Genomic DNA, 24,887 nt, shown 5'->3' with positions numbered 1-24,887 from the left:
TGACTTGGTAGAGGTTTATAAGATGATCAGAGGCATAGATAGAGTAGACAGTCAGAAACTTTTTCCCCAGGTACAGCAGAGTGTTACAAGGGGACATAAATTTAAGGTGAAGGGTGGAAGGTATAGGGGAGATGTCAGGGGTGGGCTCTTTACCCAGAGAGTGGTGGGGGCATGGAATGCGCTGCCTGTATGAGTGGTAGAGTCAGAATCTTTGGTGACCTTTAAGCAGCAATTGGATAGGTACATGGATGGGTGCTTAAGCTAGGACAAATGTTCGGCACAACATCGTGGGCCAAAGGGCCTGTTCTGTGCTGTATTGTTCTATGATTTTTCTATGATTTTCTATGATTTTACAGAGACTGATAAATATCCAGATGTTAAAGACATCAAAGGATATAGGGATAATGTGGTTAAAAGGCCCTGAAGTAGAAGATCGACCATTGGACTAGATTTAAATGTGCCCACTGGGTGCATTTATGATGGGGGAGCATGTAAAATTGAGCATGTGACTAGTTGAAGGGTTTTAGAGCCAATTTGATTATAGCTAACTGATACTGGCCCAGGGAGAAGGCTTTTAAGTTTAAAAAAAAATCTTGTACAATGAAAGGGGAATGGCCAGTTCTCTCAGCTCAGCTTTTCTCTGGTTTGATTTGGGTTTTTGGCAGTCTGACTGTTCATTGAAGGCAGTCAGGCAGTTTTGAAGCTGTTGGATCCAAAGAAGCAGGTCCATGCTGGTACACTCTCTCTGGCATCTCTCCTGTAAGCCCCTGTGTTTGATTTTACCTTTTATGCCAGTGGGTGTTTATGGGGATTGTTGCAGGTATTTGGAACATCATCATCAAATTAATATAATCTGTTGGGTTTTTGGAAGATTAAGTTATTTGGTACTCTATCCTCTTTTGTTTGTATTTCATTCCGTCATCTTGTAAACAAATTCTGTTTTGTTTGAAACTGTGGTTTGACCAATTACATCCCTCCAGAAATATCCGTGTTACACCTGCTTAAAACAACTAGCAAAGTTAGGGTCTGGGTTACTTTCTTGAAATGTTTTGAGGGGGTCTGGCCTGGTCAATAACAAATAATTGGAGCCAGGTAGATCTAGTTGACTACGAGATCCTTGATTGGGGTTGTCAACTGGGGCTAATCAAAAGACACTGGCTGACTAATCAGCATTACCGCAGTTAGGCGGTAGTGTGGGGGTAAAAATCAAAGAAAAAATAAAAAATAAATAAATAAACAGGAGTGTCAGAGATGTTCACTCTGTAAGCTGGCTCTGAGGAAGCTGGATCCAAGCCAAAAAATAAATTAACAAGGGATATGGGGATATGACAAAGTTAGCAAGTGAAGCCAAGATGTGTGTTTGTTTACAGGATTCTAGAATGAATTGTAAGCTGTGTAAACCCATTTTCACAAAAGTATTAAACATTATCAGACTGTGAGAAGAAAATTAACAAGGGATTTAGAATCCCCTCAGTTCAGGGGGCTGATTCCGAGCTGGCTGGTCACAGTTGGTGTGCTGTGCACATGTAAATAAAGGGTGACTTGGTGATGGGATACTGGCCTCTGTGCAGTTATCTCAGCAGTCATCCAGCTGGGATCTGACCAACTCAAGCATCACTTTCTCATTTTTACTTTCTAAATCACTTGAAATGAAGGCAAATGTACTTTAATAATTCTGAATTACTATATAAGAATAGGGCAATAGATTCTCGAATCAAATTACTCAGAATCTCAAATTTAATTCAGCAATTTCTAATTTTGTAGCAGATTAAGAAATTCAATCTATTATTTTCAGGCCTTCTCGCCATTTAATGTTGTGGCCTGGCATGGAAACTATACACCTTACAAATACAATCTGCAAGACTTCATGGTCATTAATTCTGTTTCATTTGATCACGCAGTGAGTATTTTTCTTCTTTTTTTGGTACATAAAATACAAGTAATATATCGATTGTTCTGTCTTCTTACCAATGCCCAGTATAACTGAAACATAACATCTCAATTTATGTCCAATTCCTCTCATAATAAAGGATAGCATGCCATTAGCCTCCTTGATTACTGTAGCTGCACACTAAGCTTTTGTGCCTCATACTCCAGGACACCGAAATCCCTCTCCACCTTGGAATTCTGCAGTTGTTCTCCATTTAATAAATACTCTGCTTTCATATGCTTCCTGCCAAACTGAACAACTACACATCATTCCATATTATAATCCATCTGCCAGATTTTTGCTCACTCCCTCAATTTATCTCTATCTGTCTGCAACTTCCTTATGTCTTCTTCACAACATACTTTCCTACCTATCTTGGTGTCATCAGCGAATTTAGCTATCATATGCCTTCATTCCCCTCACTTAATTCATTGATATAAATTGTGAAAAGTTGTGGCCTCAGCACAAACCCTTGTAGGACCCCACAAGGTAGGACTAATAAAATCAATGCATTTATTTCAATGCAAGGGGCCTAATGGGGAAGGCAGATGAACTCGGCATCGGGGTTAGGAACATGGGACTGGGATATCATAGCAATTACAGAAACATGGCTCAAGGATGGGCTGGAATGGCAGCCTAATGTTCCAGGATACAAATACTACAGGAAGGATAGAAAGGGAGGCAAGGTGAGGAGGGGGAGTAGCATTTTTGATAAGGGATAGCATTTACAGCTGTGCTGAGGGAGGATATTCCTGGAAATGCATCCAGTGAAGTTATTTGGGTGGAACTGAGAAATAAGAAAGGGATGATCACCTTATTGGGATTGTATTCTAGACCCCCTAATAGTCAGAGGGAAATTGATAATCAAACTTGTAAGGAGATCTCAGCTATCTGTAAGAATAATAGGGTGGTTACGGTAGGGGGTTTTAACTTTCCAAACATAGAGTGGGACTGCCATAGTGTTAAAGGTTTAGATGGAGAGGAATTTGTTAAGTGTGTACAAGACAATTTTCTGATTCAGTATGTGGATGTACCTACTCGGGAAGGTGCAAAGCTTGACCTACTCTTGGGAAATAAGGCAGGGCGGGTGACTGAGGTGTCAGTGACCATAACTCTATTAGATTTAAAATAGTGATGGAAAAGGATACACCAGATCTAAAATGAAGTTCTACATTTTTACAGTATTAGGCAAGAATGTTCAAAAGCTGATTGAGGGCAGATGTTCGCAGATAAAGGGACGGCTGGAAAATGGGAAGTCTTCAGAAATGAGACGAGCGCCCAGAGAAAGTATATTCCTGTTAGGGTGAAAGGAAAGGCTGGTAGGTATAGGGAATGCTGGATGACGAAAGAAATTGAGGGTTTGGTTAAGAAAAAGAAGGAAGCATATGTAAGGTGTAGATAGGATAGATCGAGTGAATCCTTAGAAGAGTATAAAGGCAGTAGGAGTATACTCAAGAGGGAAATCAGGAGGGCAAAAGGGGGACATGAGATAACTTTGGAAAATAGAGTTAAGGAGAATCCAAAGGGTTTTACAAATACATTAAGGACAAAAGGATAACTAGGGAGAGAATAGGGTCCCTCAAAGTTCAGCAAGGTGGCCTTTGTGTGGAAACGCAGAAAATGGGAGAGATACTAAACGACTATTTTGCATCAGTATTTACTGTAGAAAAGGATATGAAAGGTATAGAAAGAAGGGAAATAGATAGTGACACCTTGCAAAATTTCCATATTACAGAGGAGGAAGTGCTGGATGTCTTGAAACGCATAAAGGTGAATAAATCCCCAGGACCTGATCAGATGTACCCGAGAACTCTGTGGGAAGCTAGGGAAGTGATTGCTGGGCCTCTTGCTGAGATATTTGTATCATCGATACTCATAGGTGAGGTGCCGGAAGACTGAACGTTGGCTAACATAGTGCCACTGTTTAAGAAGGGTGGTAAGGACAAGCCAGGGAACTATAGACCTGTGAGCCTGACGTCAGTGGTGGGCAAGTTGTTGGAGGGAATTCTGAGGGACAGGATGTACATGTATTTGGAAAGGCAAGGACTGATTAGGGACAGTTAACATGGCAACGTGCATGGGAAATCATGTCTCACAAACATGATTGAGTTTTTTGAAGAAGTAACAAAGAGGTTTGACGAGGGCAGAGGGGTAGATGTGATCTATATGGACTTCAGTAAGGCGTTCGACAAGGTTCCCATGGGAGACTGGTTGGCAAGGTTAGGTCTCATGGAATAAAGGGAGAACTAGCCATTTGGATACAGAACTGGCTCAAAGGTAGAAGACAGAGGCTGGTGGTGGAGGGTTGTTTTTCAGACTGGAGGCCTGTGACCAGTGGAGTGCCACAAGGATCGGTGCTGGGTCCACTATTTTTCATCATTTATATAAATGATTTTGATGCGAGCATAAGAGGTACAGTTAGTAAGTTTGCAGATGAAACCAAAATTGGAGGTGTAGTGGACAGCGAAGAGGGTTACCTCAGATTACAACAGAAAATGATCAGATGGGCCAATGGCCCATCTCAGATAAATGCGAGGTGCTGCATTTTGGGAAAACAAATCTTAGCAGGACTTACACACTTAATGGTAAGGTCCTAGGGAGTGTTGCTGAACAAAGAGACCTTGGAGTGCAGGTTCATAGCTCCTTGAAAGTGGAGTCGCAGGGATATAGGATAGTGAAGAAGGTGTTTGGTATGGCTTTCTTTTATTGGTCAGAGTGTTGAGTACAGGAGTTGGGAGGTCATGTTGCAGCTGTACAGGACATTGGTTAGGCCACTGTTGGAATTTGCGTGCAATTCTGGTCTCCTTCCTATCGGAAAGATGTCGTGAAACTTGAAAGGGTTCAGAAACGATTTACAATGATGTTGCCAGGACTGGAGGATTTGAGCTATAGGGAGAGGCTGAACAGGCTGGGGCTGTTTTCCCTGGAGCGTCGGAGGCTGAGGGGTGACCTTATAGAGGTTTACAAAATTATGAGGGGCATGGATAGGATAAATAGACAGTCTTTTCCCTGGGGTCAGGGAGTCCAGAACTAGAGGGCATAGGTTTAGGGTAAGAGGGAAAAGATATAAAAGAGATGTAAGGGGCAACTTTTTAATATCGAGGGTGGTACGTGTATGGAACGAGCTGCCAGAGGAAGTGGTGGGGACTGGTACAATTGCAATACTTAAAAGGCATTTGGATGGGTATCTGAATAGGAAGGGTTTGGAGGGATATGGGCCGGGTGCTTGCAGGTGGGACTTCATTGGGTTGGGATATCTGGTCGGCATGGACGGGTTAGACCGAAGGGTCTGTTTCCATGCTGTACACATCTCTATGACTCTATGACATCATATCCTGCCAATCAGATAAAGGGCCATTTACATATACTCTATTTTCTGCTAGATGGACATTTTTCTATCCATTCTAATACATCACCCACTACACAATGAGCTATTATTCTCCACAAGAACCTTTGATACGATATCTATGGAAATTTTATAGCCCTCTGGAAATCCAAGTATGGTACATCTAGATTCTTCCCTCAATCCCCAGCACTTGTTTTTCATTCAAAGAATTTCAGTAAGTTGATTAAATATGATTTCCCTTTGATAAAATCATACTGATTTTTCCCAATTACCTTGAGTTTTTCTAACTATAATTACTTTATTGATCAATTCTAAGACCGTCCTCATTACAGACATCAAGCTAACGTTGCCAGTTTTCTGCCTTTCTCCTTTCCTAAATAGAGGACTTATATTTGTTGCTTTCCAATCCTATGGAACCTTTCTTGGATCTAGGAATTTTTGGAAAATTAACACCAATACATCTACTACATCATTAAGAACCTTTTTTAAAGATCCAAGACCCAGAGATTTGCCTGCCCCAAAAGTCCCAGCAGTTTGCCTAGTGCCACTTGCCTCATGATTGTAATTTCACTAAATGCCTCACTTCTTTCTGCCTTCTGATTTTAGTCGATTTTTTTGTATCTTCTGTAGTGAAGATAGAAACAAAATATTTAATTTCATCTGCCATTTCCTTATTATCTACTGGTAATGGCCCATTCTCATCTCTAGAGGACCAACATTCACTTTATTTACACTTTTTAAAATAATTATGCAAACACTTGCCATGCATTTTTACATTCCTATCTACCTTCCTCTCATACTTTAAATTCTTTCTGTTGAATAATGTTTTAATAATTCTCTGCCATTCTTTATATTCTGACTAATCAGCTGATCAATAGAAGAAACCAAATCTTGACAACCTTGTATGATGAGAAAGTGAGGACTGCAGATGCTGGAGATCAGAGCTGAAAATGTGTTGCTGGAAAAGCGCAGCAGGTCAGGCAGCATCCAAGGAACAGACCTATTACCCTCACCTTGACCTCCCTCCACCTATCGCATTTCCAACGCCCCTCCCCCCCTACCTTTTATCTTAGCCTGCTGGACACACTTTCCTCATTCCTGAAGAAGGGCTTATGCCCGAAACGTCGATTCTCCTGTTCCTTGGATGCTGCCTGACCTGCTGCGCTTTTCCAGCAACACATTTTCAACTTTGTATGATGATTGTGATTTAGAACACCAGTGTAATGATAACCCTATGTGTCTTCAGGATCCTTCGATTTTCACAGTGTTAACTGCTAAATCAACTCGTCCAGGTGTGGCTATCGCAGACTTTGTGATCTTTCCACCACGCTGGGGAGTGGCTGATCACACATTCAGACCTCCATACTACCATCGTAAGATAAGAAAAATCCATTGTGTCTTTTCATAAACATAGTAATAGACTTATATAATATTAAAGAAGCCAAATACACCATGGCAATGAATTCTGTCTAGTCTTTGACACTGATTTGAAAAGATCTTGGACCGGTGATATAAAACATTAAAAAAATTAATCCATATTAATCTCCAGCAGTGAGCTGGGAGGGATATTGTGACTTATATGTTTTTAAATTGGACCAATTATTTATGTTCCATCTTGCTTGTGCACATAGAAATATAGGACACTATAGGTTATTGCTTGTGTATGAATATGCAATTGTATTTCCTATAATGATGTCATAGCCATTTGTAGTATAACTTAATGCAGGGTCACAGGGACAGGGTAGGGGGATGGCTCCTGGTGGGATGGTGTGGACTCATTGGGCCACATGGCCTGCTTCCACACTGCAGGGATTCCAACAAGGCTCTGTGTGAAGAAAAGTCCTTTACCACTAGTGTGATGATGCAGGCTTATAAACTTTAAAACAGATGTCACTTCACCAGAATCATCCAATGTGCATTTCCCAAGTCTTCAACCATTGATTCTGAGTTTTACCAAGAGAGCAACAAACTAACAATGGAAAAGAGACTTAATAACACTGAGCTATTTCAGAACTGAGCCTTAGTTTTAAACTCCAATGTGTCTCTACTAAATAGGTTAAAAAACAAACAGAAAATGTAATCACTGGAAAAAGTAGGATCTGTAGTTTGCAAAATAAAGGGTTTTCACACTCCTTTTTTTCATCACCAGGCAACTGCATGAGTGAATTTATGGGGTTAATTAAAGGTCATTATGAGGCAAAAGAGGAAGGCTTTCTACCTGGTGGAGGTAGTCTGCACAGCATTATGACTCCACATGGGCCAGATGCAGAATGCTTTGAGAAAGCAAGCAAGGCAGACCTCAAACCAGAACGAGTGGCTGAAAAAACCATGGTAAGTCAAAAAGGATCGTCAAGACAGTGAGGTGAACTTGCTATGCATGGAAACACATTTTCTTGATCATCAGCTACACATCCTGAGCAATGCCTTTACTCATAAACACCGTGTTCTATTGGAATAGGAACTATTTGTTGATAAACTGGCAGATGAATAAAAAGAAAGTAGATGTTGTGGCTATAAATTACCTAAATATATATTATTGGGCAAGATAAAAATATGGTCACTGCCAGCAAATAACAAGCTTAAGAAAATGCTATTTGATATTCTTGTCTCAATATTTTGTCCTGCACACCTTTTGATCTCCACATCAAAATTAATATGGTCCATTAAAATTAGATGCAACAGGAAGAGCAGCCAGTAGGTGGAAGCCAGGAATGTTACCTGAAAGGACTGATTTAGTATGAAGTTAGCTTTATAAAGTACTTTTCACAATAAATTCCATAGCACGTTTTAGCCTCTGAAGTGAATTTGTGAAGTGTACTCACTGTTGTAATGTAGCAAAATGTGAAAACCAATTCCTCCATGATCAAGTTCCAAAGGTAGCATTGAGGGAATGATCTGATAATCTTGTTTTTTGGTTATTTGGTTGAGGGGAAAATGCCAGCCATGCAGAGTTCACCTGATCTTCATCAAATTGTGCCATGGGTACTTTTGCATCACTTGTGAAGCAGACAGAACCACAGTTTGATGCTTCACCCAAGAGATGGGATCTTTGATAATGCAGTACTCACCCAGTAGTACACCGGAGGGAGAGCCCTGGCTATGTGTTCAAGTCTCTGGAATGAGACTTGAACCGACAAACTTCTGTCTCAGAGTTGACAGTACAACTACTAACCTAAGGAGCTGATACATAATTCACCAACATGACCAATTTTTAAAATTCAGAATAAATAATGCTCACCCAGAAATTGTATAACAAACATTTTCACCACTGATAAGTTTGGGGGAGTAACTTATACACCTAACATCACCACATTTCAAAAGCTCAGCATGATCAGGTTAATTCATCCAAATTCAGTAATCATCTCTTATCTCAACTGAACAAACCATTCTCAAAGTGGTGTAAAACTAACTTAGATGAAGAAACAAAAGACACAAAATACTAGTGTAGAACTAAGAACTAAACTATTAAAAGCATAACTTTTCATCAAAAGGTTCATGAGTTACCAAGTGAGAAGGCTAAATGTAAAAAGGAAAAAGCATTACAAAAAAAGCCCTGTCCTCATGTTGCAATTGTAAGTGCCTTGCTGAAACTCAACTAAATAGAATTCTGCTAATGTACAGTAAGATTGAACATGGAAGCCATATAGAAATATTCATTCATATTCATACTGAACTGATTGCTCAGCACTTTTTTTACTTACTGTAATGAGTGAAGATACGAAGAACATCAAGGGACTAATCATGGAATGATATGTAGTAGCCATGTATTATCGGGCATGAATATGCTCAAATGTGCTCATCAATTCCTAATGCAGCCATTCAGGTTGTAGTGAAGGACTTATGAGGGCATGCATTTTGTTAATATTGGAGTGGGCTGTAAAAATCTGAATGATATTCTGGTCACAAAGCACGCTTCTGCGATAGGATTCCAGAGGAACTACAGCTACTGGGTGGCTCTTTCTCGATTACGAGGTCACCTTTCCTTGCTACTGTTATTGTTTTAAACAGTTCAAAGAGGGCAAATCCCCTGGGGAAAACAGATACAAAACGTGCAGCATGTTTTTGGGTAACTTTTAGCCCTTCACTAGATCCACATTCTGGCCCCCAACTCCTGTGGTGCTGCCAATGCAATATGTTGTGTGTGTCGGAATCACTCCTGAAATATTCATATCAGTGGACTTTGCATTAAAGGATTAGGTCAACTCTCTCGGGCACAGGAACAGCAAATACCCAAGGAGTGAAGATGATGACAAAGCAGGCATAGACAGATTTCTATCATTTCACTTTTTCTGTATTGTGACTATTGAAAATTTCCAAAGGATATGAACATCCCATTAGTTTGTCCAATTACCCAAAATAATATTTTACATAATAAACATTTGCAGAAAAATTACAATTCACTGATGGGTATTTATTGACAGGGGAAATGAAAAGTGTTATGTGATATCAATGCATTAATGTCAGAGATTGGTTCTGGAAGATTTGCAAAGTCTTTGGCATAATCTTATTCATTTAAAACAGCTTATGAAACCTATTTAGTCAAGGGTATTTGAAATCAAACACTCCAAATCACAAACTTCTCAACAAACATTAATAGGGTTAAATTAAAATAGATGAAAATAAATGTTTTCAAAGTGTGATCATGAGAACTAGCACTGTCATATAAGTATATGCAGCAACACCTCAAATTAGTTACAAATGCATGAGCAGTTTGTATTATCGACAAGTACTTCAGAACTGTAGACTACATCATAAGACATGATTGCGCAAGGCTCAGAGTGCTCCTGGACAACATGCATTGTCCAACTGAACACCATTGCCAAGTTTGTACAGACTGAGCAATGTGCTGATTCTGGAACATACTCATGTTATGCTACTTATCTCAGTTGGATTCAGTGTTCACTTCTTTCTATTCAAAATTGCATTACACTCCATTCGTTGTTAAGCTAATCCACTTACTATTTCATTTTCTATTTCATTTGACAGGCATTTATGTTTGAGTCTTTGTTTAACATGACTGTCACCAAATGGGGCCTGGAAACCTGCAATTGCCTGGACAAGAACTACTCAAAGTGTTGGCAGCCACTGAAAAATAATTTCAATCCCAACTGGAAGCCAAATGCCAAGTGAACATGGCATCCAAGATTCCTATAACAGGGTGAGATGGTCCAGGAAACCCAATCAATTCAGGTGTTAAAAGGGGAAAGATACTTTGAAAGAAAGAGTATTGAAAAGATATGGATGATGTAAGAAGTTGGGATTAAAGACACGAGTGTCACTAATAAAACAAAGTTCCTTTCATTGGCCTTCATATGTATACAACTGCAGGCTTTACCCTGCATTTCGTGTTACTACGTACAGATATAAATAAACCAAGTTTTCCAGAAAGACAGATCCCTCGAGTCAGCTGAAACATTGCATTAAGGTTTTGAAATTGCTGCCATAAACAAAGCATGCTCATGGAGAAACATGTTAAGAGGGCATCTATGAATGAATATAAAATTTCAAAAGTTCATGAATTGATAGTTCTTCAGAATTGTAAGATGGAGGAACATTTAAAATTTGAGTTCATAATACAGAACATTCCAATGGAAAGTTAAAAGATACCATGACACGATAGGTATAGGTAACAAGATATATTGTTTCTAATCTATCAGCGCACTGTCATATATGAGCAAGCTGAGAATGTTAGAACTGTTCACATTAGAGATCCATACCTGATAGCATTCTCTTCAAGGTGTAACCATCAAACATTGGAATTCCTAGCTGTCACAATTTGGTGGGTGCCAAGATGAACCTAGCGGTGTAGGTGCCTTTCCGAACATAGAAATGGCGATCTATCTCACATGCTGAGACTTTGGCAAGGTCATTAGCAGACTTCCCAGGAAGAAGCAATCTGGATTTTCAGGGCAATGATCCAAAACCAAAACTCAACATTTTTGACATATGTCACCTTTCTAGACCAGCAATTCTCAGGATATCTGACTAGCTTATTGATTTTGAATTAGGAACAGTTTAATTTGTGGTAAATTGTTTGTATCTAATTTTGTAAAGCCAGTCATCAGGTGCAGTTCAAAGAATCAAATTATCAAAGCTTGTTTCTATCACATTTACTGCACTACATCAATTAATTTTTAATACTTGTTCCAAGGTAATGTGTAGATTTCTACTTCCAATTGATGCTAATGAATTTATTTTTGTACTGTAATTTCAGATCAGACCTTTAACCATTGGGAAGAAAGCATGATATTTCCAAAAACACCAATTGGACAGATTTTTGGTCACTACCAAAACATGATGTTAATTTCTACTGAAGATAGATTGATGGCAGTAAAACATGCATAATTTCAATTGTCTAAATTACTGCATTTCAACCGTGGGTTTAATCATGTAAAAAAAAAATTAAGTTTACTGTTAAGGCTTATTGACCTGTTTATCTGAAAACAATAAAGAATTTGATGCTTCACAACATGATTAAAATTATGTTTATACCAACTTGCTAAACCTTTGGACATTCTACCCCATATGGAAAACTGGAATTTTTGCTTAACAAGAAACAACCCATCTTTGCTTTAAAAAAGTTCAATGATTTTCACAAGTAGGGTTTGAAAGTTTATTTGATTTGCAAATCACTGCTCGATCTCCTACCTTCCCCCTTACATTGTAAGTGCTTAATGTGTTGACACCTCCCAAATCTGTGAGCATTCTTCCTTTTAATTCCATGATATAATTTCTCCAACTATGCTTCATGCCAAAACACCAATATCAAAATAAAAAAAACCTAAAAAGAATGAGAAAGACAAACCATCCTCTCTCATTCTTCTTACAGGAAATATTTAGTCTTTGATAGTTGATCACACTGTCTTTCTCCAATGCCATCCTCTTTGGTGGGATTGCAGTAATCCAGTTACATTCTCTTCTAATTGCAGCCAGACAAAATCAACAACATTTCTTCCCACTGCCCCACCATTAAATTATGGTATCCATAAGTACTGGTTCTTAACCATCTAATTTCTCATCCACTTGTCCCGAAGCAACATCAGTAAAGTGTCAATTCTCATACACGGATTCTGCATGACTCCAATGCCTCAATGATTAGACTGTTCTTATTCATCTGATACTCAATGCAGAATGATTTTTTTCCCCCAGTATTTGAAAGAGAACCAAAAGTTATTAATTTTCCATTCCCCCCAAAAAAATTGTCCTTTTACTATAGACTCCTTTCCTCTCCTTAGCAATTGTAAAGGCTGAAATAGACAACTTACAATCATGTCATCTGACCCAAGATGAGCTTCCAACCATATATCCACACCATTGAGTTTGTAAAATTATGCAGCCCAGCTTATCAGCTGCTAATATGTATGCCATTTCTATCTCTATACACAGAGTCATAGAGATGTACAGCAAGGAATCAGACCCCAGTCCAACCTATCCATACCAACCAGATTTCCCAACCCAATCTAGTCCCACCTGCCAAATATCCCTCCAAACCCTTCCTATTCATATACCCATCCACATGCTTTTCAAATGCCGCAACTAGCCTCCACCACTTCCTCTGGCAGCTCATAACCATACAAATACCACCGTCTGCATGGAAAGTTGCCCCTTTAGTCTCTTTTATATCTTTCCCCTCTCACCCTAAACCTATGCCCTCTAGTTCTAGACTTCCCCACCCCAGGAAAAAGTCTTTGTCTATCTATCCTACCCATGCCCCTCATGATTTTATAAACCTCTAAGGTCACCCTCGGCCTCTGACACTCCAAGGAAAACAGCCCCAGCCTATTCAACCTCTCCCTGTAGCTCAAATCCTCCAACCCTGGGAACATCCTTGTAAATCTTTTCTGAACCCTACAATACACACAGAGCTCTCATTCTACTTTCCATAAATTTTGAAGTCATCCAAAATTCTGCTACCTCTGTCCTAACCTGCTCTAAGACCTGCTCATATTTTTATATGCTTGTTCTCAATCCTTTAGCTGTCAATGCCCTAACTCCAGAATTTCCTCTTGAAAGCTACTTTTCTAGTCCTTAAATCTGACCTCTTTATCCAAGATTTTGGTTATTTGGCATATCTCCTTATGTGACTCAGCGCCAAATTTGTTTGGTCATGATGGCAAAGCATGTTAAGATATTTGATGTTAAAAAGGCACAATGTAAATACAAGTAGTGGTTGAGATATTCAACATTCCACTTCAGCAAAATACCTTGAGCAGAGTAAAACCTAAAGAACCCTTCATGACCTGTTCCAGAACCAGACAGAAACAATGCAAGAAAATATAGCAGCACTCCCTTTCCTTATCCATATAGAGGGAAATTGCAAAGAAATATCAGAGAAACTAGAATTTAAATCATTTATTGAAGCACAAGGACATTTTACAATTTTTGCATCACATACTGTACATTTATTACTCATATCTGTTGTCACTGCTTTGAGCACTCATGATGTTAGACTAAATGGTCGCTCCATTCCCTCTTTAATAAGTTTTTCTTTCCGATCCTTGAAAGAAAACAGAATCCACAAATTAGGTAAGATTTCAAATGGAAATGAAACTGCATCAAAATGATTGTTCGCAGTTTAGATGAATTATATCAGACGTACAGCATGGAATCAGGCAATCTAGCCATAACTAACCTTTTCAGCAGATCCTTTATTAGTTATTTGTCCATCATCTTACATAGTTAGAAGGATTTCAACAATTATCTTGGAGGATGTAACAAACAAGGTGGATAAAGGTGAACTGGTAGTTGCAGTGCATTTGGATTTCCAAAAGGCAATTGATAAAATACCACATAAAAAGGGTTCCTTCTGGGCACTGGACAGACCACTGCACAGAGTTCTGGTATCTATGCTTGTGGATGGATAAACTAGCTTGGAGACAATTCAGAGAAGGTTCACTCGTGATTTTGAAGAAGATTTGCAGCTCAGGTTGTGAATCAGGCTGTAAGTTTGCTCGCCGAGCTGGTAGATTTGTTCACCGACGTTTCGTCACCATGCTAGGTAGCATCATCAGTGAGCCTCCGATGAAGCGCTGGTGTTCTGTTCTGCTTGTTATTCATCTGCCTTGGTCTGTTGTGTTGGGGGATATCACTTCCGGTTCTGTTTGTGAGAGGTTGGTAAATGGGGTCCAAATCGATAGGTGTTAATGGTGTTCCAGTTTGAATGCCAGGCCTTCAGAATTCCCATGTGTGTCTTTGGACAAAGTGAGACACCAGTTTGACTGGGAAAATGTGCTAAACTGTGTTATCCAGCATTCAATTATTCAAACGACATACTCCTCACCCATGTCTTTCAGACAATCAAGTTTCCTCTGTACATCCATCCTGCGACAGGCTAAACCACTAAACCACCCCACTGCCTCGTGGCCGAACACTTCAACTCCCCCCTCCCACTCTGGCGTGGACATGCAGATCCTGGGCCTCCTCCATTGCCATGCCCTTACCACCTGGAGGAAGAACACCTCATCTTCCACCTTGGGACCCTCCAATCACATGGCACCAATGTGGATTTCACCAGTTTCCTCATTTCCCCTTCCCACCTTACTCGATTTCCAGCTCAGCACCGTCCTCATGACCTGTCCCTGTTCTTTTCCACTATCACCTTTACCCCACCTCCATCCACCTATTGCACTTAGCTACCTTCCCCTCAGCCCCACCCCCTCCCATTTATATTTCCACCCCATAGGCTCCCAGCCTCATTCCTGATGAAGGGCTTTTGTCCAAAACGTCAATTCTCCTGCTCCTCTAATGTTGCCTCTCCTGCTGTGCTTTTCCAGCACCACACTGATCTCCAGCATCTGCAGTACTCTTTCACCCAGGCTAAACAAAGACACACACAGGACTTCTTGGAGGCCTGGCATTCAAACCGGAACTCCATTAACAAACATATCGATTTGGACCCCATTTACCAACTTCTAAGAAACAGAAATAGTGATATTACCCACCACAACACACCAAGACACCTAAATAGCAAGCAGGACAGAACACCAACACTTCATCGGAGGCTCACTGATGATGTTATCGAGCATGGTGATGAAACTTCTGAGAACAAATCTACCAAAACGGAGAGCAAACTTACAACCTAAAGTTCACTAGGTTGGCTCCTGAGATGAAGCATTTGTCTTTCATGGAATAGATGAGCAGATCTAGTTCCATTCTTACCTAACTAATCACTGACAGAGAATCATCTGCAATGCTTCTCTTTCTGCTCTCAATCCACTTACCTGATATCCAGCATTGGATGAGAAGATTGCTCCAAGAAAATAATGTTAAGACAGAAGTACTTGCTTCAATCTCTGCTCCAAACTCTGTTCACTAGTTACCAGCTCAATTCTGACCCTTGACAACAGTCTGAGGTCAAGTTCCTGATGAAGGGCTTTTGCTCGAAATGTCAATTTTCCAGCTCCTCTGATGCTGCCTGACCTGCTGTGCTTTTCCAGCACCACTCTGATCTAAACTGAGATCAAGTCAGTCTGCATTCAACTTTACTGTCATACTTGAGACCAAGATGAGCCTCTATGTTCATAGTTGCACCAAGGTTTATTTTCACCTTCATTACATGGTCTGATTTTACCTTGCCTCAACTCATCTGTTGAGAAAAAAAATCATCATTCAAGCCTGTGTCAACTACAGACCTAACTATTCCTCCACTGCATGGCTTGGAAAGGGTGGACGCTAGGAAATTGTTTCCGTTAGGCGAGGAGACTAGGACCCGTGGACACAGCCTTAGAATGAGAGGGGGTAAATTCAGAACAGAAATACGGAGACATTTCTTCAGCCAGAGTGTGGTGGGCCTGTGGAATTCATTTTCGCAGAGTGAAGTGGAGGCTGGGACACTAAATGTCTTCAAGGCAGAGATTGATAAATTCTTGATGTCACAATGAATTAAGGGCTATGGGGAGAATGCGGGTAAGTGGAGTTGAAATGCCCATCAGCCATGATTGAATGGCGGAATGGACTTGATGGGCCGAATGGCCTTACTTCCACTCCTATGTCTTATGGTCTTATAGTGCATTCCCATTGACTTCCTACATGATGCCCATAACGCAACCAAGTCTCATTCCACTATTGCTCCTTTGGTTATTGGCCTACATTTCTTCCCTGAAGAGATATTACTTAGACTAATGGATGGATTGCTTGAGAAGGGAAGGTCGGACAGGCTAGACTTGGATCTGCTACAGTTTAGAAGAAAATGAGGTGATTTTATTGAAAGTTTTAACATCCTGAGCAGTCTTAACAGGATCCATGTGGAATGGATGTTTCATCTTATGGATGAATCTAAAAGTAGGGGTCGCAATTTGAAAATAAGGGATCACCCATTTTAAGGCAGAGAAAATTTTTAAAAATTCTTACTCAAGGATTGTGGGTCTTGGAACTCTTCCTAAAAATGGAGTGAAAGAGCCTTTTAATATTTTTAAGGGAGAGGTACATAGATTCTTGATAAGCAAGGGAGTGAAAGATTATTGTGGGTAGAGGGAATATAAAATAAACAGATCAGCAAGGATTTTATTGAATGACAAGTAGGCACAAGGGCCAGAATGGCCAACTCCTGTTCCTAATTCATAGGCTTGTAAAAAAAATGTCAATTTCAAAATTCTCATCCTGATTTTCAAATTTCTTCTGCTCCATATTCCAATGAAATGTGTGCTCCTCTAAACCTAGTTTCTTGATATCTTTGATTTTAAATTACTCCACCACTGGTACATGCTTTCACTGACTTGGCCTTAAGTTTTGAAATATACCTCCAGCTCACTTTTCTCCTGTAAAAGGCCCATTTTGGAAAAAGCTTTTGTTCATGATCCTCAGTATGTTCTTTTGTGATTTGTTGTTATTATTACTTTATTCATAATATATTCCTGTAAAGTGCCTTACTGTTTTATTATATTAAAGGCAAATGTTGCCAGTGATGCCAATCGCAAAGGATAACCACAGCCACCACCATTGCTGCTACTGAATGCAAAAGGTTTGAGAAGCATTGCTTTACTGAGAAGCTGAAAATGTGTTGCTGGAAAAGCGCAGCAGGTCAGGCAGCATCCAAGGAGCAGGAGAATCGACGTTTCGGGCATGATTCCTGAAGAAGGGCTCATGCCCGAAACGTCGATTCTCCTGCTCCTTGGATGCTGCCTGACCTGCTGCGCTTTTCCAGTAAAACATTTTCAGCTCTGATCTCCAGCATCTGCAGTCCTCACTTTCTCCTTTACTGAGAAGCTTCCTCCTCCTTTCATAGGCTAAGATAATGTTCTTCATGGGTCTGTATTTCTGAATCCTCCTGTGTCATATTACAATCTTCAAATGAAGTGTCTTTAAATTGGTGAGCTCTGTCCCCTGAAGATGCACCAACCTCACTGAGCCACATTGTTAAATATATGAAACCACAGCCCAACCCTCAGTTGCTGCTGCAGAGGTAGGCTACCTACAGGGCTCAAGGATTGCCCCTAATTCACAACACAATTTAACAAAAGAACATCGAAGAATATTGAGTCAAGTCTCCACAATAAAATACTAGCAGATGGAAGTAAAGTTCCAGTTCCTAACTGACAAAATTCTTGCCAGTTACGACTTACAAACCTGAAGTCACACATTCTTTACTTTTGCATCAAGTTTCATATAATTATTGCTTAATTTTACTTCATTCATTTATTCTCACTCTTCTTACCCTATCTGTTTTGAAGACGTAGTACAATACAAATAGAGGCACTACTCCACAGACAAATCCTAACAGTGACGTCTTCGGACTTGGACGAAAGTTGGGATAGATGTGGTTCAGATTGCGAGCATATGACCAACGAGTGAGGGCTGGGTCTTCCTGTAAAATCCAAATACATTGCATCAAATTATTTGTTAGAAAGGACTAGGAGCAAAGTTCGAACAAGTTAAAATATAAACGAGATTATGGTGAATTTTGAGCAATAAGTTATCAAAACATGTACATGAATTTCAAATAAAAGCATTCTCATTAAACGCTGTAAAGCACTGATCAAATTAAACATCAATGCCAACAATGTTTATAGTCACCCTGAAGAACATAGCAAGGTGCAGAGTTACCACCGTATTCGTGCTCTAATTCAAAGTACATCATGTAGAGATGTGGTTTAATGAACGGGTAGGTGAGCTAAGGGAAGCTAAAATGTCACCGTGACCTCGTAGTCATTGTTAGCAGTTCTGCTAAGAAAGTAAGATCTTGAACATCTTGGAACATGTTGCTGCATCCCCATCATGTATAGTGTCACAATAAAAAGCATCTTAACAGTAATAAAGTCTAGGACCCAACAAACCTATATCAGAACCTAATTCCACTTAACACTACAATTTCTCACACTAATCAGGTTCACCACTTGTAAAAAGCGGAGCAGTTTCATGATCTGCTTACATTAAAATTTAGATTAAACTATTGAAATAAGTTTCATGCTGAATGAGGAAATTCTTAAACAGCTTCTCATTAGATTAATTAGATTCCCTACAGTGTGTAAAGAGGCCATTTGGCCCAACAAGTCCACAATGACCGTCCGAACAGTAACCCACCCAGACCCATTCCCCTACCCTATATTTATCCCTGACTAATGCACCTAACACTATGGACAATTTAGCATAGCCAATTCACCTAACCTGCACATCTTTGGACTGTGGGAGGAAACCAGAGCACCCGGAGGAAATGCACACAGACACTGGGACAACATGCAAACTCCACACAGACAGTTGCCCGAGGCAGGAACTGAACCAGGGTCCCTAGTGCTGTGAGGTAGCAGTGCTAACCACTGAGACACCGCGCCGCCCCAGTAAGAATTGTATTGTTGAGATCTGCAGTTACGTGTGAGTCAGACCAGGTAAGGATGGCAGATTCCTTCCCTAAAGAATGTTAGTGAACCAGATGGGTTTTTCTTGATAACTGGCAATGGATTTGTGGTCTTCATTAGATTTTTAACTGTAAATTTTTATTAAATTCAAATTCTACTATATGCCATGGCAGGGTTCTAATCTAGGTCCCCAAAACATTTCCTGGGTCTCTGGATTAACAGTCCATCCCTTAGGCCATCGCTTTCCCTTTATCAAGAGTTCACAGATGACAAAAAAAATTGATACCCTCATTATTTACCAGCCAAACAATGAGTGATCAGGTAGGTGTACAGAGCAGTGGCAAATGGAACTCAATCTGGAAAATAAAGAGGAATGCAACGGGGAAAGGCTAACAAGGCAGGCAAGTACATTATAAATGTTAGCACCCAGAAAGTACTAAACATGAGAGGGACCTTGGTGTGCATGTTCACAGATCTCTGTAGTTATGCTGGAACTGTAAAATAAAACACTGCTGGTTAGACCATAATTGCAGAATTGCATACAATTCTAATCACAACCTTACAAGAAGGATGTGACTACATTAAAGAGAATGCAGTCTAGATTAACAAACATGCTGCCTGGGCTGGAAGGTCTGAGGTTTAAGGAATTCTTAGATAGGCTGGGATTGTTTTCCGTAGAGCAATGAAGGTTGAAAGGGAACCTGATTATAAGGGTCAAAGCTGGATGGATAGGAAGGCACATTTTCCGTTGGTAGAGTAGTCAATAACCAGAGAGCATAGATTCAAGATGAGGAAGGTTTATGAGAATTTTCACTAAAAGGATAGTTGGAATCTGGAACTCACTGCTTAAAAGGGTGGACTAGATTGTAAAGTATTGTGTGCAGTTTTGGGCTCCTTGTTTAAGGAAAGGTGATCTGGCTAAATATTTACCAGACTGATTCCTGGGAGGGCAGGACTGACATATGAGAACAGGCTAGATGAGGTAGGACTATCTTCACCAGAGTTTAGAAGAAAGAGGGGTGATCTTATAGAAACCCATAAAATCCTAACAGAACTAGACAGGGTAAACACAGGAAGGAGTTCAGGAAGCAGGGTAGGCCATTCAAGATTGAGCCAAGGTCAAATTTCATAACTTAAAGGGAATAGTGAGCCTGTAGACCTTTCTGCTACTAAAAACGGTGGAGGCCAAAACATTGAATATTTTCAAGGAGCCTGATGTAGTTCTCAGGGATGGGAAGAGAGTGTGAACAGGGTACTGAGGTGGATGGAAAAAATGAGGACTGCAGATGCTGGAGATCAGAGCTGAAAATGTGTTGCTGGAAAAGCGCAGCAGGTCAAGTGGATGATCAACAATGATCACACTGGAATGGTGGAGCTGCCTCCAGGGGTCGAATGGCCGACTTCAGCTCTTATTTTCTATGCTATGAAACTCTCGAAACAGTTAAATATTTAGACATTCACAGCCCCCAGGGCGATGGGCCAAAAGCTTGAATTGACACAGATCAGATCTGACTGGTGTGCACACAATGGGCTGAATGCGCTGTAAACATCTAAATCAAACTCCCAAGCCTCCCACTGCCAACCCTGCATTACCATTACCTTCACCTTCTCCCTCCCACTCTAACCGTCCTCCCTCACTCACTATCAGCTCAGTCCGATGCGGGTCATTGAGCTGCCTCAGATACTGCAGCTTGAGGCGGGCCCGGATGGCGAGTCTTTCCTCCTGGGCCCGGCGCTCCTCGGGACTCAGCTCCAGGTACTCGCGGGGATCAAGAGTTTGAGGCCGGGAGGCAAGGGGCGCCTCTTTATAGTCCGCCATGGCTTCAACAAAACCTTTACTGACACCACCAAAACGGTCAGGTGTCCTTCAAATATAACTTTATTGACAGCTCGGTGCAGACACTGAGCATGCGCATTGCCTGCAACATCCCTACCCGCAGCGACCCCCAGGGGCCGGAGGTGAAATTGGAGAGAGAGAGAGAGAGAGAAAGAGAGAGCAGAGTCTTTAACATGGCAATGAAAGATACATAGGGTTTGGGGAGGATAATGGAAAGGTATTTAGAGGCTTTGTTAAAGACACAAAGGTGCCGTGTTAATGCTTATCTACTTGTCCCTGAAATTCACCAATTACATTTAGGACAACAAAAAAAGAAACATAACCAGATAGCTGTAGAATTTGCATGGTAACAAAAAAAGAAATGCTATGAAATCAGTGGTTTCAGTCACTAAAGTTTGAGGAAAAACTTTGAGTGAAATCGCAAGTATGGAAGAATTTCAAAATAGTATTACTTTAACACTCAAGACTCATTCAGATAAATGTCAAGAACCAAACATCCAAGAATTGGCAGTTCAGGCAGTTACTATGATACTTCACACATACAGTTTCATGTAGGGAAATAGATATATTGGAATCAATAAGAAACATGGCATAGAAAATCTGAGGATGGAAGAAGTATTAGTTTTAGGTACAGAAGAACAAAAAGCCTAGAACCTAATAATTATATAAAGAATATAATATGCTTCCATTGTAATTAGTGAACATATTAAAGCAGATTGCTGCATGTTAAATTGGATGATTTATTAGGGAATCCACAGAAAATGTGGAAAATAAATGAATTTGAAAGCTAAATCAGTAGCACATAGTGTGGTTCCCTCAGGATCTAAAGCAAAGGAGAGACCACTCAGGACAGCCAGGAAAATTCATCCACAATTATTGCTAAAGAGAGTCAAATCCCTGCAGGTTCTGAATATTTTATATCAAAAGAAGAGGTATTTCCTTAATCTTTTAATCAATAAGACAAGCTTTAAAAAGATACAGGTCGTTGGTGCAAGTCCGATGCTGATAAGATTTGTGTTCCAGAGGTAGTTATGAAGGAAAAAATAATAATTGTAGCTTACAAACCAGACTCATTACATAGAGTTAGGCAAAAGACTGACTTTGTAAGTGAAGTTCTATCAATAAAATATAGACAAAACTGATTTCATCTTCGATAATGACCTGACTGGTTCAAAAAGAGTGGCCTCATCAAGTGTGCTGTACCAGTGGAAGTGAAAGCAACTGAAATGCCACAGGAGGAACATTCTAGATTACTTCCTGACTGTGTAGTGTTATGATCTCATGCTTACAAATACTTCCTCTTTCTTTCTAGTCTATCAAAAAGGGAGACAAATGTAGAAATAATGTTATTTGACACTATTTTCAAAAACATAAGTAAAAAGGGAGAAGGTAAAGAGAATGAGACTGACATATTTAGCCCATCTTCTTTCATAGAAATGTAACAGATGAATCCTGATTAAAGTGACCTATTGAAATTTTGTGAGCTGCTCATAAAATACTCAGATGGAGCAACCACCTGGTGTACCACTGCCCATGGGCTGCCATTTGAGGTGGTTTCCATTTACTCATTAACACATTGTCTTCTAAACATTAACATCCATGTATTGGTTCTAATTCACAGTTACACAGTAGGTGAAATTTACACATATACACACTTATACCTGTGGAGAGTATTCTAGAGAGGAGGAAACAGCATCACATGCATCATGGTAATTTGCTAAAGCAATACTAATGATAGGGAGGAAAGTCAAAACATATATACATTTGCAGAAAGTTTAAGTACAGAGCAAAATAAAAATCAAGAGTGATTCAAAGGTGAATCAGAAATTGAAATTTCTAATATTGACCTTCCAGTAATTAGATTGGACAATAAAGAGGTGCTTGAAAAGTAGGAAGAAATATTTTGCTGTCTCCCAGAAAGCAGAAGTGATGTGCAAAAGCTATTACATACTCAAACTAATTTATGTAAATAGGTATAAAAAGACATTGTTGGCTATATATAATGTTAATATAAGGGATGTTTCAACCATAAAACGACATACTTATAGACTCAACCCAGAGAAGTTAACCAAAGTGACAGAACAGATTAAGTTCATGATAGACAATGAGATCATTGAACAGAGTTAGAGAGTTGGAAATTAACCATTGTGATTGTGCCGAACCAGATAGATCACTATTGTGCATATTACAGTATGGTATTAATGTGGTAACAAAGCAGATTCAATTGGAGGATTAAATTGAGGGGATTAGACAAGCAGTTTGTTACAAAGATTCTTTTGCTAAAAGGATATTGGCAAGTTCCATTTACTAATAAGCCAAAGAAATATCAGCTTTTACATTTGTAACCTCAAAGTTTGTGAGAAGATTTGTAGCTCAGATGCTCGTTGTTGTGGTTCTGTTTGCCGAACTGGGAATTTGTGTTGCAGACGTTTCGTCCCCTGTCTAGGTGACATCCTCAGTGCTTGAGAGCCTCCTGTGAAGCGTTTCTGTGATCTTTCCTCCGGCATTTATAGTGGTTTGCCTCTGCCGCTTCCGGTTGTCAGTTCCAGCTGTCGGTGTATTGGGTCCAGGTCGATGTGCTTATTGATTGAATCTGTAGATGAGTGCCATGCCTCTAGGAATTCCCTGACTGTCCTCTGTTTGGCTTGTCCTATAATAGTAGTGTTGTCCCAGTCGAACTCATGTTGCTTGTCATCTGCATGTGTGGCTACTAAGGATAGCTGGTTGTGTCGTTTCGTGGCTAGTTGGTGTTCATGGATGCGGATCGTTAGCTGTCTTCCTGTTTGTCCTATGTAGTGTTTTGTGCAGTCCTTGCATGGGATTTTGTAAACTACATTGGTTTTGCTCATGCTGGGCAAAATAGTATCACTACCAGGGACACCATCACACAAACTGGCTAAAGAACTATAGCAGAAACTGAAACACCTGATCAGCAGATCCAGACACTCTATACAGTCAACACAGGAATTCTTGGACATCATCAGAAATATACACATGGACAAGGAAGAAACTATGGTCTCATTCGATGTAACGGCACTGTTCACCTCAATCGACAAAACCCTAGCCAGAGAAACAATAGCCAACCTGCTGGACATACAGAACAGACAACAGGACGGTGAACCTATCAGCAAAGACGGCATACTCAAACTACTGGGCTTGTGTCTCACAACACACTTCACATTCAACAACCAAATATATGAACAAATCAACGGCACACCCATGGGCTCACCCATCTCTGGACTCATAGCAGAAGCAGTAATGCAAAGGTTAGAACAAACAGTCTTACCGCAAATTTAACCCAAACTCTGGGTCAGATATGTGGATGACACCTTTATAATTATTAAAAACAGAAATAGAGAACACACACCGGATCATCAACACCACACTCACAGGAATCCGATTCACGAGAGAGGGAAAAAAGGACAACCAAATCCCATTCCTAGACGTGATGGTACAGAGAACACCGAACGGAGAATTCACCACAAAGGTATACAGGAAAGCCACACACACAGACCAAGTCCTGAACTACGAAAGCAACCACCCCAACACACACAAAAGAAGTTGCATCCAGACACTGTTCAAAAGTGCCAAAACACACTGCAATACACCAGAACTGCAAAAAGAGGAAGAAGAACATCTATACAATGTATTCACCAAAAACGGATACCGCACATTTTCATCAACAGATGCCTAAGGGAAAGACAACGGAACAAGGACATGCCGCAACCTAAAGGACTAGCCACACTACCATACATCAAGAGCATTTCCAAACTGATAACCAGACTACTGCGACCACTAGGACTCATAACAGCACACAAACCAACAGCCACTCTCAGACAACTCACCAGAACGAAGGACCCGATACCCAGCATGAGCAAAACCAATGTAGTGTACAATATCTCATGCAAGGACTGCACAAAACACTACATAGGACAAACAGGAAGACAGCTGACGATTCGCATCCATGAACACCAACTAGCCACG

At 40.2% G+C, this 24,887-nt stretch overlaps 2 protein-coding genes across 2 annotated transcripts in view; one reads left to right on the top strand and one right to left on the bottom strand.

Annotated features, from left to right (window-relative positions):
- hgd (homogentisate 1,2-dioxygenase) overlaps window positions 1-11,742 on the top strand; it is a 37,232-nt gene extending 25,490 nt beyond the window's left edge. The window contains exons 11-15 of the mRNA XM_043700982.1: window positions 1,796-1,900; window positions 6,523-6,649; window positions 7,426-7,607; window positions 10,263-10,434; window positions 11,491-11,742. Coding sequence (XP_043556917.1) covers window positions 1,796-1,900; window positions 6,523-6,649; window positions 7,426-7,607; window positions 10,263-10,406 — 558 coding nt within the window. The 3' untranslated portion in view covers window positions 10,407-10,434; window positions 11,491-11,742. The remainder of the gene's footprint in view (window positions 1-1,795; window positions 1,901-6,522; window positions 6,650-7,425; window positions 7,608-10,262; window positions 10,435-11,490) is intronic.
- Window positions 11,743-13,613: 1,871 nt separating this feature from the next.
- On the bottom strand, window positions 13,614-20,952 carry ndufb4 (NADH:ubiquinone oxidoreductase subunit B4). The gene is made up of 3 exons (XM_043700981.1): window positions 20,709-20,952; window positions 17,929-18,078; window positions 13,614-13,773 (listed from the first exon to the last, which is right to left on the bottom strand). Exons 1-3 carry the CDS (start codon window positions 20,883-20,885, stop codon window positions 13,714-13,716), a joined length of 387 nt encoding a protein of 128 aa, XP_043556916.1. The 5' UTR covers window positions 20,886-20,952; the 3' UTR covers window positions 13,614-13,713.
- Window positions 20,953-24,887: the final 3,935 nt, after the last annotated feature.

Source organism: Chiloscyllium plagiosum, chromosome 12 (assembly GCF_004010195.1).
Source record: "Chiloscyllium plagiosum isolate BGI_BamShark_2017 chromosome 12, ASM401019v2, whole genome shotgun sequence".
NCBI classification, from domain to species: domain Eukaryota; kingdom Metazoa; phylum Chordata; class Chondrichthyes; order Orectolobiformes; family Hemiscylliidae; genus Chiloscyllium; species Chiloscyllium plagiosum.
This window is presented reverse-complemented; position numbering and strand designations above follow the sequence as displayed.